The sequence below is a fragment of the Gadus chalcogrammus genome, chromosome 11, assembly GCF_026213295.1.
Source record: "Gadus chalcogrammus isolate NIFS_2021 chromosome 11, NIFS_Gcha_1.0, whole genome shotgun sequence".
NCBI classification, from domain to species: domain Eukaryota; kingdom Metazoa; phylum Chordata; class Actinopteri; order Gadiformes; family Gadidae; genus Gadus; species Gadus chalcogrammus.
Genome location: NC_079422.1, coordinates 13,254,220 through 13,274,900, shown reverse-complemented (window position 1 = coordinate 13,274,900; position 20,681 = coordinate 13,254,220). Strand labels below are relative to the sequence as shown.

At 44.8% G+C, this 20,681-nt stretch overlaps 1 protein-coding gene across 6 annotated transcripts in view; it reads left to right on the top strand.

Moving 5' to 3' along the window:
* The window catches only part of oxr1a (oxidation resistance 1a), a 111,906-nt gene that overhangs the window by 49,797 nt on the left and 41,428 nt on the right, over positions 1 to 20,681 (top strand). The window contains exon 1 of one of the 6 annotated variants that reach the window (XM_056603000.1): positions 16,648 to 16,972. The exons of 4 other annotated variants lie outside the window; for them this stretch is intronic. In XM_056603000.1, the coding sequence (XP_056458975.1) occupies positions 16,834 to 16,972 (139 nt within the window). In that variant the 5' untranslated portion in view covers positions 16,648 to 16,833. One more of the 6 variants, XM_056603001.1, reaches the window with a different exon arrangement.

Sequence of the window (20,681 nt, the reverse complement as noted above, 5' to 3'; positions counted from 1 at the left end):
AGTTAGGGCGCTGCAGAGAGTTTAGGAGGTTAGGAAAGTGTGCGTCGGGTGCAGTCGGGAGAACACGAGCCGTGTTGTAGAGACGAAAGGGTAAGGCGGGCGGCCGGGGAGTTGGGCGGGAGGTGGCTGGAGAGAGATGAGAGAGATCAAATCATTTCAAATAAGTGAAAGGCAAATTGGGAGAAAGCAGGTTTACAAATACTACAGAAATAAACCTATACCTTTCTTTTCTCGCTTTTCATTGTTTTTTATTTACTTTACTATCTGCTTTTTCTTTGGCTGCCTCACATCCAAGCTGGCTATAGGCAGAACATAAGGCAATAACTTGAAGATGGAAGCAAGTTCATCTTAGGGGTCTTGCTGCTTCTTTCTGTCACCCGCACACACACACACAGGCACACACACACACACACACACACACACACACAGGCACACAGACACACACACACACACACACACACACACACACACACACACACACACACACACACACACACACACACACACACACACATATATATAATTGGAACTGGCATGAGAATGACTTTTCCTTCTTCCTGCTGTCATTGTGTTCTTCCCATTGTTTTCTCCAAGCTCAGATCTGCATTCATCTTTTGCCATTCATTTTTCTCTTACTCATCAGTTGATCTCAAACAGCTTTTTATCAACAACTTCCTTCCCTTTGTCGACAACTTCCAACGATCAAAGTGTTCCTTACTATTGGCTTTTTAGAACGTGACATGTTGAACATTGCATGGTACTGTATTTTAAAACCACAACATAATTTGGCAACAAAATAATATATATTTTTTTACATGCATCTTGTCCTGCGTCAAAGTGTGACTCATATCCTCAATGCTGTAGCTATATATAGCAAGTGAGAAACTACAGCTATAGTTAGCTGTAGTTATAATAACTACTCTCGTCATTCACCATCCATTTTTTTAACTGATCACGTGTTGTTTATTAGCCATTCATACCGCTGCATTGTCAAATACTTCTTCCAGATTGGTAACTCACGTTCCAAGGATGTGAGCTTTCCTTTCCAATAACGGAACAGCCCTTATAATTGTTGCAATTCAATGTTCTACAAATCCAACATGAACAACAATGTTCAGACAGAACTATCGTCCAGTTATTTCCATGACAATGAAACAAAGTACTTGAAACACCTCAGAACAATGTTTTAATTTCAGCTGAATCAGTCAACAAAGAACCAATGACGTAGTAGAAACTAAGTAATATCAAATAATTGTCAGTAACTGTGGTATAAGCGGAATACACAACTCTGGGCACCACTCTGGCAGAGGAAAACAACCTCGGCTTCGCCCGGGCCGCATCACCACCCACGTTGTACATTAGTTTACGGTAGCGGGACAGCCCAGAGTGTTTTATGCCTCACGTAAAATCCATGCTGTTTAAAAAACACCGGAGGATGTTGTTGTTGTTGTTCAGCCATGGACAGAGAGCAGCGAGAGGGTTGCAGCGGGTGGAGCGTTGGCCTGTGGCACGGGAGGCCTCTGCTCTGCATCATGGAGAAGGCAGGGAGTCAACAAGGGATGAGACGGTTTTATTCAGGCTGGCCCTGCTGCCCGCGTCACAAGCTGATAAGCCCTCCCCGCAATCACGTATTGACTAAGGCCTCCCCAGCAGGCGAGCCATTGACCGCAGAATGGACGGTTTGTGGTTCGTCCCGATCGGTTCACCAGAGCAATCGTCGCACAGGCGCTGAAGTCCTACCAGTTATATAAGTGGACGGACCGGAGTCCACATTCCACAGATATTTCTTCCCCGTGTCTTCTCGTCGTTTGGTCCGCCCGACGGGAGCTGGGCCACAGTCGACCATGCTCACCAATCGCATGTGGCGTTGACTCATTGTACTCCGCTGGCGACAAAGGGCGGCGTTATCATCCTTGAAAGCATGACTCACCCCAGCGCATCAGTTACTAAGACTAATGTCCTGAATATGTTCAGGGTAGCTCGGATCACCCTGCAGAAAACAAAAGAAAGGGCTGCATCTGTTTTCATCCCTTTTATGTTACCCCTCTTCTATGTTTTTATTTCTTTATACTTTTGACAACCATTTTCAAACGCCACTCCTCCCTATCTGGAGGGTGATCCAAAGAGCCTGGCCGAGGGGCGTCATCACATAGTCCAGTCCGGACTTCTGCATCCGTGCTGGGGCCGACAATGCTAATTTATTCTAATGGGAGAGTAATAAAGAGCTGGGCGGCTGCTGGCTGTGCAGTCTGGCAGCCTTCAGACAGACCTGTCATTAGCTAACACTCTGCACACACACACCGCACACACATTTTAATAACCAGGCTGATGAGCTTCCTGCAGAGTTGATACCGACCGTGGGTTTCACCTCTGAGGGGAATGGATGATGGATGTATTGACTTTGTTTTTTACTGTTTTTCTTTTCTGTTATGTGCTTAACATACTTTCCCAGGTCTTTGCAGTGTCCTGCATACTAAGCCTTCCTAAATGTCCTTCGCTGAACGAACAGGGTCAAACATGCATACTTTTTACATGTGTTTACATGTCTATGGCCGACACCATCAGTTATTTTTTGTAGTTGCTAAATTAAGACTGCGATCGAGTTTCTGTAAGCATACAGAAATGGGTCTTCGTCTCGGATCAGCCTCAATAAAAAAATAAAACAACGAAAACGAAACAATTAAAATACATTCAAGAGAACAACAACATAGACACCAAACCATCCTAAAAAGATGAATAGTAAGGGAGGCGGTTTATCATTTGTAAGGATTCAAACACGAATGGAAGTAAGACAAGGAGACAAGGGGACAAGGAGAAAGAGCAAGACAGGACATCTGCTGAATCTGTCCAAGGGAAGTGTTATCCGCGAAGTGTGTGTGTCTGTTTGTATGTGTCTCTCTCTGTGTACAGCGTACAGTACTGTGTATCCGCTGGCATCTGGCCCTCTTCATGCTGATATAAATGGGAAAACACACCAGCACAGCATGAGGTGGAGATGAATACCATGGAAGAGTACAAGTGGGAGTACAGGAACGAAGTCAAGGGAAGTGGGGGGGTGGGGCTAGTTAGAGAATGGAAATACAGGACCCCTGCAGGGTTCCGTTTCTGCATACATGTGACAACTGACACAGCCCCCCGCCTCCAGCACCTCCTCGACCACCACCCTATCACAACCACCTCCGCCGCCACCACAACCGCGCCTCCTCAACCAACCCCGAAAAGGACCTCCTCTTCAGCCAGCACCTCCAGCACCACCAACTACTGCACCACCACATCACCAACCACCTACTCCTCCACCCATCACTAACACCTCCATCTTCATCACCATCATCCCCACCACCGCCTCCTCCTCCTCTTCCTCCTCATCTTCCTCTGCCTCCACCTCCAACGCTAGACACCAAGCCCGCTGGGTTTGACAGCCCCAGCGCTCCCAGTGCTGTGTGTCTGACCTTTACATCATTACAGAGAGTCTGCAGCCCTTCACTAAACACCCTCAACCCACCACGAGCTGTACACTTTGGTCCTGACCCGCCCGTAAAACTTCCACTCACCAGACAGACACGCGTGCATCTACAGTCATCTACGTTGATGCCGTCCACGGGAATCCAATTTATTATTTTCAAACGTTTAAACTACAAAAAAGTCACATAAGATCGTCGATTAGTCGACGATGGGTCTTGCCTGACGAATCTGATTCGACCATGCAAATTCGTATTCGAGGACAGCTCTACTATAAATATTCCCTGCAATGCCTTGCTGGTGATTATGTCTTTGGATAGTGCACGTTTTTACCTTAGTTTTCAGTTGACTAGATAACGTAATCTGACCAGGGAATTGGATAACTTTACAAAGGCAAATCGTCTTTGTGTGACAAACAATATCCATTATATCTCTGCCTCGGTCTGCTTTATAAATGGTATTCACTGCAGCCCTAGATGTGCATGTGATTGGCATAATAATCCATTCAGTGTCTCACTCACAATGTTTTGAAAATGTTTGCATTTTAATTTGACACTGAGGTCAAAGGACTTCACTGTGAAAATGCATTGCATGGCATGTTATATTCGCGACCACCGGATGGTGCACATGTGAGCGTGTGTTTACACCCCTTTCCCTCACCTATACATCGCTCGACAGCTCGCTCTCTCTCTCTCTCTCTCTCTCTCTCTCTCTCTCTCTCTCTCTCTCTCTCTCTCTCTCTCTCTCTCTCTCTCTCTCTCTCTCTCTCTCTCGCTGTCGCTCTCTCTCTCACTTTCCAAACTCTCTCTCTCACTCTGTCCTTCCAAACTCTCTCTATCTCTCACTCTCACTCTCACTCTCACTCTCTCTCTCTCTCTCTCTCTCTCTCTCTCTCTCTCTCTCTCTCTCTCTCTCTCCCTCTCTCACTCTCACTCTCTCTCTCTCTCTCTCTCTCTCTCTCTCTCTCTCTCTCTCTCTCTCTCTCTCTCTCTCTCTCTCTCTCTCTCTCTCTCTCTTTCTCTAATCTCTGTGCTAAATTCTCAGTTTTTCTCCACATTCTCGTTCTCGGTCTCTCTCCACATTCTCTCGCCCTTTCTCCACATTCTCTCTCCATGTCTCCTTTCCCTCTCTCCCTCCTCCCCTCAGCGTCCTCCCTCTCTGAATTTGCTACTCCCTAATACCTCTCCTTGGTGGGCTGACCCGAGGACGCCGGCGGGAGAGCAGACGATCCGTCTCCAGGTCGGGCAGATGGGAACGCTACGCCGCCGACGCGCCCCAACCTCAGTGCTCATTTTGATCCCGTGGCGTTTAATCACGATAAACGACCACTTGACCCCTGTCCGAGAGCGCCCGGACGCCCCAAGAATACCCACCCTAGAGTTAGGTTACGCTACGTCCTCAGAGGCACGAAGGATGGAACCTGGTAGCGAGACGATGAAGGCATTCCTATGTCCTTGAGAGAATTGTGAGGCTGTGTGTGTGTCCTTGCATTTCTGTGTATTTACGTGTGGGTGTGTGTTTGGTGTGTGCGCGTGTGTGGGTGTGTGTGTGTGTGTTTGTTTTTGTGTTATAGTCCTTGCTTTCCTGTGTGTGTGTATGGGAGTACATCTTTATTCTACCTAGGTAGGTATTCTATGTATTCACAGGATGAGATTATGATGTGTGCAGGAAGATAAAATACACATGCGCACGGACATTCGTGCCCAGCTGACAAGATGCTAATGACTTGGACAGTGCTACCCTAATAAGCACGAAGCAGTCGCGGCTCTGCCGCCACATGACGTGTGAGGGATTATCCCCACGTTGGGAACTCATTGTGTTTACGGTGTAGACCGCGGGTCGAACACTGGATGGAAGCGGTTCTGCTGCAGGAGCAATACACTGACCTGCCTGATATGCACTTCCATGAGAGGGACTCTGTGGCTGGAATTCAATTAGCAGGCATTCAATACATCGAAGGCGGTGTCAGGTGGGCTGGACACACGTTCAGGGTGGTTGTGCTGGTACCGTTGGGTTATTGTGTGTGTGTGTGTGTGTGTGTGTGTGTGTGTGTGTGTGTGTGTGTGTGTGTGTGTGTGTGTGTGTGTGTGTGTGTGTGTGTGTGTGTGTGTGTGTGTGTGTGTGTGTGTGTGTGTGTGTGTGGGCATGGTTTTGTGTGTGTGTGTTATTCTGTGTGTGCCCGATTGTGTGAGAGCAAAAATGACACACTAGTCATGTTCAGAGCAGCATTCCTGTTCCTTTATTCCTCGGCAGCTGTTTCAAACCCAGCGCTAACCATTATAGCAGTGAAAGCCAGGGCCAGATACTTGAGGCACCAGAGTCTGTCTATCTTCTCCTCTTGATGTGATGTCCCAGGTTGAGGAGAATCTGTCTCCCAGTGTTTACATATGGTGGAACATCGCAAGAGCCAGCTGTAGCAATTATACAAGATGCACAGTTGGTCACCTCCTTTTGTTTTTCTATTCTCTTTTACAAAGAAATCTGAGCGTTTAGAGGGGTGCTGTGATTAATTTGTGCTTTGTTAAATTTGTCATTTTACATGCACATCAGGCATTGTTCTGGTATTGCTGCTATTATCTCGTCACATCTGTCCCGTGACTTCCTGTGCCTGTTCGGCCTGCTCTTTGTAGTTTATTCCCCTTCTACTTCTGTCATTGTATGTCGGGTAGTAATAGCTGTGGGAAGGAGTAAGGGGAGTGAGAGTGAGACAGAGAGACAGAACTATCTGTCACACACCACCCCCTAGCCATGCCAAAGAGGCCCTGCCAGCTGAGCTGCTTGTGTGTGTTAAGATAAGCCCCAGCCTACTTTCCTTTTCCTTCCTGGCCGTGCGGGCCGGTCATGTAGCTCAGCCCAGACCCAGACCCAGTGAGAAGACACTATCTCACCCTTTTCTCGCTTTCTCACTCTCGCACACACCATCATGCTCTCTCTCCCTCTCTCTCTCTCTCTCTCTCTCTCGTGTGTTCTCTGTATTTCTCGCGCTCTGTCTCTCTCTTTCTCTGTCTCTCATGCTCTCTCTCGCTCTATCACTATCCACTTGTGGTTCTCTCTTTCTACATCCTTGTCCACTGTCACCCCTTGCCCGTGCTGTCACTGTCCTGATGTACTCCACGTTGCCGTTTGTTTTCCTCTTTGTATAAATGATCTCCTCTTTCTTTATCCGTTGCTTCCTCACCACGGTGGTCTGACGCAAGAATTTAATATTTAACTCTTTGTGTGAAGGCTTCTTTAAAACGGAAATTGACACACATGCAACCCTGTCTCTTAGGCCTGCTGAGGTAACACACGCAGACACAAGCATGCGTACACACACACACAAAAACAATCTACACTCCACACACTTGAGCTTGTGTGTGGTGTTGTGCCTTCAGGACAGATTTGTCAGGTTGAGCACAAAAGTAAATATGTAGAAGACCTTGCACAGCAGGCCCTAGGGGGTGCTCATATCAAACTGAAGGGTGAGAGACCAAAACATCCTCCTGTATTATTTTTTCTTATTTCCTTATTTCCCTGCAATTTATTTATATTTTATTTTCGCTGTGACAAAACCAGAAAATGTATTATTTTCAACAGGTTTCAACGTTAATGATCCTTCCGCAGGTTCACCTACGGAAACCTTGTTACGACTTTTACTTCCTCTAGATAGTCAAGTTTGATCGTCTTCGTCATAACGCAAGTTTGCCGCGTTCAGGTTCTAGGGGATGAGATTCCAATAGTGCAGGCCAGCTCTCCTGCCAGCCACCCATATGTCTATAGGGTGACTGGTTACATCACCCGCACGGTGGTCCCAATCTTGCATGTGTTTGCCCTTGCAAGGTTGGGTGCACACGGGTTACAGACCATCTCATGTCACTGCCAGTGCCCTTGTGCTGAACTCAGTTCAACGTCTCTATTCAAACCCCCAATACTTTAGAGGGCGACACACACACATATACGCACACACACAGACACACTCAGATGTTCAGACAAACACACGTGGACAGACCCACGACATGCTGAACAGAAGCAATGTCCACCGAGGTTAAGAACACTTTGTTCTTCCCCGAGGGGATTATGGTGGAGCTTTGATGTAAATCCTAGCATGTAAGGGGGACATCACCTTTATTTGCCCTATTGATTTAATCACCTCTTATTTGTTCTGCTTGTTGGCCTGTGTGACTAACAGAGTTCCTCTTAAATGGTAATACATAAGGCGTGGTTCACCCAATCAGGGGGTATAATAGAAGACTTTAGCAGTGGTGAATACCGTGGATGCGAATACGTTGGCCCCGCAGTCCGACGTACTACAGCTCAGGTGAGCCTAACTCACTTTGTCCGCCCGATTTAATAAAAAGCTGAATCAACACGTCCTTATCCCATCGATTTAATGCTAACCAGATTCTGGGTTTCCAATCGTTCCGGGCAGAGGGACCCTTTTCTAATTGAATCCAGCCCGGCCCTTTTCAATGTCATAGCCGATGGAAGGACTGAAGGATGCATGCTATTTATGAGCATGAGGAAGGTACAATGGGTGAGATCAACTTGCAGCAAGGTCGGAATGGAGCGGGTAGCCAATAAATCATGGGGTCAGGTCACGCCGTGAGTCCATGGATGTACCTTCATTAGCGGAATCACATGTCGGGTCGCACTGTCTCAATGTCGCGGCGTGACGCACCGTTGCATGACAACAGGGCCTCGGGGTAAACACGGCGGTCGTCCTCCGAGATGTTTACCCCGAAGACGTTAGTCATTTAATAATGTTCCGGTAGACAATAGAGTTCTGCTTCGAATCAATTCAAGGTTTGTATTTTCCTTCCTTCTTCCGAATGCTCTTCCTGAATTCACCAGGGATTAATGTCTTGAGTGGAGCTCAGAGTTTGAAGAGCACCTCGACCCACCCAAGGGCAGCGCGCACCAAGCTCTTAATCTAATGTATGCCATCATGGACGTGACTCACCGCTCGGCTACCTGTGGATGTTCTCCACCGTGACCTACCGGCACCCAAGGATTTCTCAAGAAATCCCAGCAGCCAAGGTCACATTCATAATCTATATTCCTAGTTGAGACGGCAACAGCGTTGTTAATGTTTGGGCCCTGTAGTGCAAGCGAGCCGGGCGAAGAGGGAACAAAGCGAGGCGGCTGGATTTACAACGCTGCTACTGTAAGGGCACTGTAGGATTTATTGGCCTCCTAGTGTAATTTCGATGGCCCGGGAGTCTCCCACGGCGGTCCTCTTTTCGTTGGGCTCAATTTATAAATGCCACACAGTGCTGGTAATCTTGCCGTTTCCCTACTTAGTTTGGAGAAGGGGTTGCAGCCAACCCTTGGATAGGATTGATTACTTCTAGCGCAAATGAAGAGTAAGCAGTATTCTAGCGTTGAACACCAGGCCTGGGCACTTCTATCGATTCATTTTACAGCAAGGAGAGGGGAAAATGCAATCTGCCACTCCACATAACTGTTGATATTTGTTTGTTTTGACTTGTGATTTTATAGGATCGGAGTTGCTTCAGAAGGGATACATATTGCTGGTATCTAAGTGATAGGCTTTCATGTAGAGCTACTCACAGAAAGAGATGAACCTGAATGTTGGCTTATATTTAATGGCATTATTTGAATAAATATTCCCTATTTAGATTTAGGAAGTGATAACCACTGCATTAAAATATATTCAGAGAACAACAATTTGTTGGCAATGTGTGTTAATTTTTAGTGGTGGAGGAAGCTGCAGGAGGAAACTGAAAGTCAAATCCTCAGGTTGGACAATTTTTAGGGTACGATACCACACCTTTCTAGATGATAAATATTAGAAATGTTCCAGCCTATACTCCATCGTCTCAATTGGGATTGGACCGAACATTTAGTACCGTTGATCAGAATTTGGGGATATTTGAAAAAGAAGGATGTGTAACAGTCGCCGGAGCGAAACATGGAAACACGGTGGATGGGCATCAGAACCCTTACCTTGATGCACGCCACTCCCGCTCACCCTGAACCCGTCGGTTAGCATCAGGACTTGAACACGCTCCGGGGCCGGCTTGGCTCTGTAGCGGCTTATCCAAGGGGAAGAATGACTGGAGGATTTAATTTAGCAGGGCACTGCAGTATGCAGCGGTGTTGCTCATGGGTCATTGCTCAGTGTGTCTGCCCAAGCCAGCGCTCTAGCACACTGTCACCCTGGAGGCTGAGGCTGCACGCCTGCAGTTTGAGAACCTCCCTCTGGCGGTCTCTCTACGCTGGCAGTCTTGCAAGGTGCATGTGAGCCTTGGACGACCACCGATCATTACGATTGAAGAGGAAAATCTGTGGTTCAGTTCAGCCAAATGGATAAAGAAAAGTCAAAAACATCTACAAAATAAAATCATATGGAGTAATTTACATAAACCTGCTCAAATGTGCATAGATCACCCAAAGAACCTCAATCGGTCTCTGCAAACTTAAGTTTGAAGCCACAGTGAGTGTTCATAAACATGGCATATTCTTCAATGGCTGTACAAAAATGTTGAAGATAATATCAAATACAAATCGTCATTGTTGTGCTTTGTTGCTCTGGGATTGTGCGCTCTTTAATTTGATCAGACAGAGGATTGATGTTTGCAACTGATGTAATTACTTAGACTGTAAATCATCATTCGGCAGGAAAACATTACATCTCTCCATTTCCTTTTCCTTATAAAGGGAAGAACACAAAATTAATACATACAAATGTTACTTTGGCATCTAATTTGAATAAGAAACCATTTTCATCTTTCCTGTAGAAGGTGCATCATCTCCGACCTTTCTATGCACGGCCTCATAAGCCCACAAGCCACATCTAAGGACAGATGGTTGCTTAGTTATTTCTTTTTTTAAATAAAAGCTAATGTCCGAAAGAGCTTGTACCGTTAACAACACATTTATGTAGTTCTACACGCTCGGCCGAGTCCCCTATTTGTGCTCCATTACCACTTCATTGGATCATTCATTTACTCTTGTCGGTCCTGTGGCTTTATAAAATACAAAAAGGTTGCATTTATTTAACCACGCTAACAACTTCCACCTCGGATGATGCAATATGTTCCCGGCTCGTCATTTAACCGACAAATTATCCATTTAGTGTACTTCCTCGGGGAGAGAGATTCATTATCCAATTTATTGTGCTCGTGGATCGGTGGTGCTGAGTGATAAACGCAGGGAGCTTGGGGTGAGGATGGCTTTATGGCAGACAGAGAGAGAGAGAGAGAGAGAGAGAGAGAGAGAGAGAGAGAGAGAGAGAGAGAGAGAGAGAGAGAGAGAGAGAGAGAGAGCGAGAGTCCGTGGATCTCTTGCTACTATCTCTTACCATCTTTGTCTGCTCGCTGCTGCTTCCTGTTTGAACATCCCACTACACTGCATGTGTCAGCGACTCTGGCCTGCGTGGCCCACGCTGGACTGTCAGACGCTGGGAGAGCCTTATGTAGCTATTCTACTGTACGGCAGTCTCTCTGCTTTTACGTTCTCTCTGCGCTTCCCGGGGAACGTTAGGAATCATGTGGGCGCCGGGGTCTTTAGAATAACGTGGAAAAAATACCTGCACCCCGCCCCCGCCAACTTTTAAAGGAAAACAATTAGCTCCCTGTCCGCTGGGTTCCAGGCGGAGATGATACTGGACGGTGACACACAAATGAAAACAAGGAAAATGTGTTTTGTTTATGTTGTAACGATGCCTCTGCGCAGATCATCCCCTCGTCAGCGGCACGGTGGAGTCAACCTTTTGGCGCCAGGCCGGGCATTATTATTTTAATAAATTGCCCACATGAAGGGAGCAGTGGTGCGCGTCTGATACATGTCCCTTCCGCCCTCCCCATCCCTGCTTCTCACGCTCTCCCTCTAGTTCCATCTCAATCTACCTCTCTCCCTCTCTCCCTCTCTACCTCTCTCCCTTCCTCCCTCCCTTCCTCCCTCCCTCCCTCCCTCCCTGACCCCCTTCCTCTCTATTTTACCTGGTTCCAGAAATTAAGCATCCTCTGTAGATGACCGATGAATTGGCATCTGCAGCTTCCATAATAAATGGTGGGCTGGCCAGGGACTTGAGAAGGAGTGTGTGTGTGTGTGTGTGTGTGTGTGTGTGTGTGTGTGTGTGTGTGTGTGTGTGTGTGTGTGTGTGTGTGTGTGTGTGTGTGTGTGTGTGTGTGTGTGTGTGTGTGTGTGTGTGTGTGATGGGGGGGGGTGAGAGGGATGCAGAGTGAGAGAGGGGGATGTAGAGGGAGAAGAGAGAGGGATGCAGAGGGAGAGAGGGGGAGAGATGGATGTGTTCACTCTGTTATGCCACTGGTCATCAGTCCTAGGGACCACCCCGGGCAAGAGGAACCCCTAGAGGATGGATGGCCATGAGCAGGGCCGGCTGACGAGGCCGTGAGAGATAGCCTGCTGCCCTGACCGGACCTGACCAGTACTGCTCCTCCATCACGTGTAGCTCCCTGGGTATTAACAGGGCGCCAAGAAAAACAACAACAAACAACAGACATCCACTCAAGGTCTAGATTTAGAATGAAATGTTAGCGGTTTCCAGTTAACCATGTCTTACTTGCTTGTTAACTTTCTTAAGTTGTAAAAATATTGTACAGCTTGTTAGCATTCTAGAGCCTCAAACCTGTTGTACCGGCATGTTGGAAGCATTTCTGGACTCCGATAATAAGCAGTTATAATTTACGTCTTTTCAAATTATGTATATTTTCCACCGGACTCATTTTGTCCTCAGTAAACGTTTCCTATAAACAATCTGTGGAATGACATTAATTATAATAATTCAAAGGGTTTTTATAAACCATGTATTTTTCCTATTCCATGATATAGCTTCTGTGGTGAGCTAGCCTATCTCTCCCAGAGCAAAGCCCTTTGGCCACGCTTTCACCAATTAGGGCAGAGTTAGTCTGGGAAAACACAGATGCATGAAAGAATACAATTGATTGTGACAAGCGGCTTTTTCGTAAAAGTAAAGAAATGAAATAGAGCAGTGACTTTTATCTGATTATAGTTTTCTGTTTACGGGGGTTGCCTATTTTTAGCCTGTCTCTTACTTCGGGGAATGTCGTGGTGGATCGGGTAGCAGGGCAGAACCCCTAGGACACTGGAGAAGGAATATCTGTCTTGAACGAGGGGAGAATGCGCACTATATTGCTCTCAAGGTATCTCTTCTCCCCAATAAAAACAATGTTAACGATGCGATCACATTGCCAGACAAGTCGGGAACCTATTCCGCGTCATTTGCAAAAACATTGGATGTTCATTCAAATCTCCCTCTAGAGCTTTGTCTTCCCGTTTAAGTTGGCGCTGTCTTTTCCTTAGTCATCGCGGCTTGTTTTCTTTAGTCAAGGTGGAGGGATTAGTTGCATTGGCTGACCTATACCAGCTGTCCTGGTGCTTTGTTGCTCCATTATGTGCCATGTTTCAATGTAAAGGTGAGCTCATTGGCAGAGACCAGTAGCCGGTAAGGCATGCACTTAATATGCCTCTGCAGCAGCCCCTTGCAGATTAGTTCTCACGCGGTTCAAAAGTGACGCAGTCAAAAGGAAAAAAAAATCAATGTGGACTTTCCATGAGGTGGGCCTTTGGGAACCAAAGGCAGGGGTGAAAGGCATCATAACATGATTCATGCGGAATACGTCTAGTATGTAGTTTAATATGGTTGTTAAAGGAAAATTCACAGTGCTGATGCTTAAACCCTTATAAATCGGAGGAATCGTTTAATGATTACCACTTTATCCTCTTGTACAATGATGTGGGTCTTCGTGTGGAAAAGGATATTATTTTGTAATAGTCAAACTCTTGAGTCCAGTTCTCCCATCCTATTGCAATAATAGGTCTTGATGTGGCAATAGTTGCAATATTTATTATTGTAACTATTTAACTATGTATAATGGTGATAAATATTCTACTTTTCAACGTAGCACTGTTGAAGTAATGACATCTACGGCCTTATTAGTGATTGAGTATGTATTATGTTTTACCAGGATTGGCTTTCGTTGCCAATGAATTGTATCATGGGACATTTATCGCATTTCTAAAATGTAGGTGGAACTGACACACAGTTGGAAGCGCAGGAGGCAGCTACCCCTTCTCACTGTAAAGGACTGTATTATAGATATGGTATAATATAATTGGTAACGAAGGTTAAGCCAGGAAAAATGATTATGATCTCTTCTGTTGAATCAACCAGTCCGGTATTGGTATTGTCCCTTTAAAGAAAAGTTGAGTCGTTTAAAGAAAGCAGATGCGCCGCAATCCATAAACCTTTCTTTTTTTTTTGTTGCCAGAGGAAGCGTTGAAATGTCCCAATTCCTCCAGAGGATCTGGTCGCTCCGCCTGGTGTTGTCAACCCTCTGTCTGCCCCCTTCTCACCATCCAAATCATCTCCCCATCTCATGAATACTTAAAGGGAAAAACACGTTCATCTGTTCTCGTGTTGACAGCACCAAGGACACCGAGCCCCCAATCAGGAGGAGTGGGAGGGTGTTATAGGGACAGTCCTTTTTAACGCCTGTGATTGCAGCCATCGTCTGGCCGCCGCAGCCTGACCATGAGGCGTTCAGGACACTTAGGAAATGTAGCACACTGAAACATGTTGCAGTGTATCTTAGAGGTGAATTCTACGTGTTCCTGTAGGCATGCAAGGTAGCGTGATAACCGTCTCCACACACCCCGAGCCAAGAACATATCTGCACATACCCTGGGGGAACCTGCGTGTTTAGCACGTGCTGAAATGCATGTTTTTTTTCTGCATTTGTGCCACATGAGTTAATTGCACATGTAGTGTGTGTGTGTGTGTGTGTGTGTGTGTGTGCATGTTCACACGTGTGTACGCGTGGCTGTGTCTTTGTATCTGTTCGCGTGTGTTCAAGTGTATGTGTGTTTATGTGCGTGTGTGTTTGTGTGTGTGTGTGTGCTGGCTCACCCGTGTGTATGTGATCCCGTGTCTGTGTTCACACTGCAGCGTGGAAGCCTTTGCAGAAATCACCTTCTTGAATATTTGGCCTACTGTCTCTGACAGCGGCGCTCCGTGGCTCCCTCACACTGATGTTCAGCGTCTTCCTAATGAAAGCCTGCTTCCTGTTGTCGGGAAGAGGTTCGTTCCTCACAACCTGAGATCAACAGTCTGCTCCCACACCTTGACAACATCTCACACACACACAAGCAGCGCTTAGGGGCTGCGTGTGGCAGCCGGATCTCACACAAAGCACTTGTTCTGCGGTTGTTTGTCGTATGAATTGGATTTTGTATAGGTTATTTTTCAACGTGCCGCAATCTATTCGGTGAGGTGATTTTGCCAACAGCAATCTCTCAAAGGAACAAAAAACACGTGTAAAACACGTGTCAACACGGGTAGCAATGCATTTAAGTATTTTAGCATAGACAGGTTAAATCTTGCTCCCAGTCCATCCATCTCATGAGTTGTATAATAGCCGTCATAAGATTCACAAATATCCACCGTCGTAATAGCAAAAGCGATAACGTTTTATATGAACCGCTAATATAATATGGGTAATCCATTAAAATATATTGGCCAGCAAGTAAAACAAGAAATGAAATGCTCTTGCTGATGAATGCCTTTGTAATCAAACGAGCGCAGAGGAAAATCTTCTTTTCAAACCACCAGCATCTTGAATCACATCTTAATTAACAGAAGCCTCAAGAGGATCCGGCCAGGAGCACATCCCTCACCATCACTCCATTATGGATTCTACTGTTGCATCATCTTCCGTAGAAAAGTATCTTCCTATTTCACCTTATTATGTCTGAACCAAGGAAACGGCGAGGAGAACGCCAACGCGACTCTCTCTTGAGGTTGCCACGGCTGATTTCATAGCCGCTCCGGGCGGCTGTAGCACAGCAACAAAATATATCACGGATGGCCCAACAGCACCCTGGAGAGCCCGCCATAGGCTGGTCTGACACAGCTCTTAACACATAGTCGTGGCGGGGGAATATCGGTCTGAGAACTCGCGTCGCTGGCATGTTCATGTACTGTGGATTGATGGTGAAGGAGACTTGGTTGTAAAGGCACCATGAAAGGGAAGGTTTAGGAATGGTTCCGTTGCACTCTTTCGTCTACACGCCTGGCTAATTCGAATAGTCAAAGGTGTGTAACAGTTATCGTTCTTGTTGGTACGAGGAATTTGGATATGTTATCCTTGATATTGTCCTAATTGCTTGCTGTAGCCACCTTCTCTGTGGCTGTTTACCAACCATAACTGTAGTTATACTTAAAACCCACAGATGGAGCACATTTGGTGTTGGGAAAACTCAGAGGAAGTACTCAAAACAACACTAGTATAATTAAATGTAGGGTCTAATCTTTTTTTGAAAGGCAGAAATATTGTATTATACTTATTGGTTGATCTTATTTTTTCATGCATTTCTTAACTTACACGGAAACACAGAAAGACAAACACAGGCACAGCTTGGTGCTGCAGTGAACGTCACTCCTGCTTTGCATCAAAACACGATTCAATGTGTACAACTTGAATTCCTAATGTTTTATCTTGACCTGTGCCTAAATGAAAATAACATTCTAGTGTTTCCACTTCCATGTGTGCAGTACGTTCTGTTTAAGTGGTTTTTGACAGTTTCCTATTCAGCCATTACATATTATATTGCTTAATAATAGCCACTCCACCCTCAGACTCCTAATATTTCCTCTTATATTGGACCTGCTAGAGCGGCGCGTGACACTCCTATTCATTACAATATTATTATTCTAGATGTAAGATGGCTGTTATTATCTTGGGTGCCATAAACACCTGCATTTGATGGCTATTCAATATCATAGCAACAACTGAAAATGGGGTTGGTTTCCTTTCCTTATTTTGCCATGAAGCATCGTTCTCTCTCTCTCTCTCTCTCTCTCTCTCTCTCTCTCTCTCTCTCTCTCTCTCTCTCTCTCTCTCTCTCTCTCTCTCTCTCTCTCTCTCTCTCTCTCTCTCTCTCTCTCTCTCTCTCTCTCTCTCTCTCTCTCTCTCTCTCTCTCTCTCTCTCTCTCTCACACACTCTCTCTGGGCTCTCTGTCTTTATTAAATTTCATGATCAACAACGAACTTTAATCTATGTTACTCTGTACATATATTGGTTTAATAGCAGATGTATATTATGCCGCCACTGATGTGATTCGTGCTATGAGTAAGGTAGTAAAACTAAAAAAAAAGAAAAAGCAAAACTCCTTGCGACTCGCAGTCAGCCCCGATAAATTGGTCAACCACTAGGGGCAAAAAGTTGTGTTTTGGAATGGATAGTTCCTGTTTTGGAATGTGTTGGAGTAACAACTTATACGCTGCTGGGTTTACGCATGTTGCGGTGCATGGATGTGCTGTAAATGCTGTGTGTACAGTATATAGAAATACGTTGGCCTTAGGTTAGTTTCAGCTCAGGGGTAGAAGTATGAATTACATTATGTCGTTCGGTGGCAGAGCAGTGAGGGACGCGATCACGCACAGAATCTGGACAGTGACAGAAGGTGTCAAAGAGGGATCGACTAATGATCCATTAGCGTACAGCGACAGCTTCATCTGCAAAACAGGTAAGACGACCTCGAGTTCGAGACGATTCTTTTACTTAAACTTTTCTATACCTTTGGTGTCTAGTGGCAGTCGTTACTTTTTCCTGTAGTTTAGTGATCAGAACAGATCTGACGATTACGTTTCCGTTCTGCAACTTTAGAACCGAAAGTCACGTGTACTGCAAATGTGTAAGTACAATTTGTCACAGGCGTATGTAGAAACCAGGCATGGTATGCGTGTCCGAATTCTACTTAAACGTGTCAAACGCATTTGCTAAACATTCCCTTGCATGGTTGTTGTTGTCCGCTAAGGGAAGAACATGTATGGTACCGTTATTCCGGTCTACCATACACAATATCCGGTCTCTTATGTCCTATGAGCTGTGTGCTCCAGGTTACAATTCCTGGAACGAGAAGAATAGGAACATGACAGGTGTAAAAACGACAAGGACAATAAATATCTAGTCGAACAATTTGACAGCGCAATATCCGTAACGTAACGAAAGCGGATATCACTTTATAAGAAGTCCCTACCTTGTCTCTCGCCCCTTAACCCATGGAACTGAAAGTCCCGCCCCCTCTCTCCTCCATAACGCCCATTTAGAACAACCCGTTGCAACGACTGGGAACGAGTTGAGTGTTGTGGTGAAGGGCGGGGATAACCTTTAACATCAGCAAACAGATCATGTAAAACCAGTGATCAGAAACATTTAATAAGCCTACTTGCAAATAAGGGATCATTATATTTTTGTTCTATTTACTTTGTACTTTTTCTGTGGAATATCTCTTTGCTTTTGTTTTCCTTTCCCCCCCCCAACTACTTGCTTGTCTGTTGAACAGAAAAAAACAGAATGTTGCAATAGCAGCACATTTTTGGCCCTGCCCTGTTCATCTCTGTTAGGCTAAAGGCCTGTGTGTGTTTTTGAGGGCTCACAAAGCAAAGGCTGACTGAGAGAGTTCCGTGGCATGCGGGTTAATAGTTGGATCTAATTAGGACAAAAATTAATAAGATGCAATGCTCTGTTTCCCTGGAAACACCATGGATGGCAGTCGGGTTCATTAGCACTCACAGTACTGCTCCCTCTCCCCTGCAACCACAGGGCGGACGGGGGGCGGACCGGGGCTTGTGTAAATAGTTAGTCAACATTCACATCTTGAGGTCCAAAGGAAGGTTTATGGAGGTCAGGAGAGAAGTGTGATCTATTTGGTCTCAGGGAGCTGGTTGTATGAGGGAGGCAGAGGGAGAGATAATACAATATTATGGAATCAATACAAAATCTAATCAAATCACCAAAAGTTGTTGGAAACTGGTAAAAGAGTACTTTATTTATGTACCCAGTCACCGTCATCTGACCCAGGCGATTCAAAATCAGCACACAAGTAACAACATTAAAAGTAGGGATCTACATACTGGCAGGCCATATTGGCATGACAATGGCTGTCATTAACTATTGAAGTTAGCCTTTAGTGGCTTATAAATGTGCTTCTGAAATGATATAAAGAAATCTTGAATTGGTCCATCTGTCATTTACAAGATTTCTTTCAGGTAACTTGTTTCTTTGACTCCTTAGAATTGCTGACATTTCCTAATTACACTGGCTTTTTATCTACAAGCACTTACTGCTGCAATAGTATAAAGTGCATCAAAGCATAAACTAAACAGAGTATAAAATATAAAAAAATAGTCGCCGTTAATGGATAACTGATTACAAATTGTAATCGCAGGCAAATGTCACTGAACAGGCTCTTTGGTTCCAGTGTTGGAAGGCATTTTGTTTACACTGTTAATGCATCAAACTGAGAATTTAATATTGGATATGTAAACATGGCGGATGAGTGTATCCATATTTATATTTATATAAATACATTTTATTAATATAGATTTTCTTTTTTTATATATAGAATATTTAAAACCCGCCGGCATTGATACACATTTTATGGATTTTCGTTCCATCGAAAATTAAATAACGTGTGTAAACAGAATAGGAGACAGGATAGTGCACAGGGTGACTTATCAAGCAGTGTGTCTGTGCAACCTAAATCACTTGGGTGTTACTGACTCAGCTTTACACACCCACGCATGCGCGCACGCTTGCGATGAATGTGTTCCTGTCAGCTGTACTGATGAGGGAGGGTCGATCACTGTCTCGTTATACAATCTGATTCTAGACTAATTACTTGACAAAATAGGTTGAATACACCCCCTGGCTTTCTCTCTTACTATTAGGCATAGTTGTTGGACAATGTTGAAAAAGCTGTAATTTCTACGGTTCAATTGTCGTCATTGATAAAATGTGCCTTTCCATCAAGCATTTGGGAAAAATTTGGAATCATGTGGAGGCTTTTCAGTGTAATTTAGTGTTGTGGCCTGTTGTCACACTACTGACATAATGGGCTTAAATCAAATCAAAAGAAAACAATGCAGAATTGTGACATGTAACTGACATTGGTGGTCAGTAAAACTAGAATTGGTATGGCATTAAAGAAGGCATCTGAACAGAAATAACAGAAAAAAATATTTAGCATGGATAGTAATACTGTGGTTTTGGACACAATTTATTATGGACACAATTTGAAAAAGGACAGTTTAATTGGCATGCACATTGGCATGGCTTTCATGACATATTAGACTTTCTTATTGTTTGATCAACTTTGAAGCATCAATTGAAGCTTAAAAATAAATGTAATCTGAAAAAGAAATTCTGTGATGGCAGTTTATTCATCACTGGAAATCTACAGTACAGCGCATACCACACCATCCAAAGAACATGGCCGATATTGTAGATAACATTTACAGCCAACATAGTAGCATGCTTATTTAATCTACGGGCATGTGCTTCTAAAAGCCCATCTTAATAAAAGCTATATAACAGATTATATTCTATAATCATTTGGTATGAAGTACACGTCGTCTTCCAATGTGAATAAGAAAGTAGTCTTGTGTCTCCTGAACTGTTTGGAAGAACCTTTTTAATGGTCGGGCATGGAGATGAGTGTGGTCTTATTAAAGTATCTACAGTGAACTCCGATGTAATACCTCTCTAGTCACGCCATTGATTAGCGTGTGGCTGCCGAGACCGCGATATTTGCTTTGCGTCCGGTAAGGGTAAACTGCTGAAATGACGGGCAGACCATCGACACACATACACACACAAGTTCATGCACACACACACATACACCTGTGAATGTTTCACCAAACATGCTATGTCAATGACCTGTATCTTAAAACCGTCACATCTCAACTCCTGCCCACAAAACCAGTGTGAAAACCAATCCTTCTCCTAACTCCTATGGGACGTTTCATCTTAATTTATTTTCACAAGCTCCATTTATATGGTGTGTATCTTATTTCTTTCTTTGCCCTTGCATCTCGAAAGGGATCAGGACCTGCCACTAAAGCTGTCATATATGCGGGATAAATTAGCTGGGTGTTGCTACTAAACAGAGGCATAAGGTCCATCATATTGTCACATGGTCTCCTCCGGGATGCTGGGATCCCTGCAGATTGATCTGAGGAGGGGTGGAGCTCTGTGAGACGCTCTTTACCGCTGGTAGGTGAGGCGTCTCGTGTCTGTTAGAAGGTGGGATGCATTGTTGTCATGAATGTGCACCTAAAGTTTAGTTACCACGGCCATTGTCGCCGTTTGTTTGAAGTCGGTGAACTCGTGCACCGACTCAGTTATTTAAGTCGGTTGTTTTTGATGTAACTAATTTACTAATTTTTTTTTTT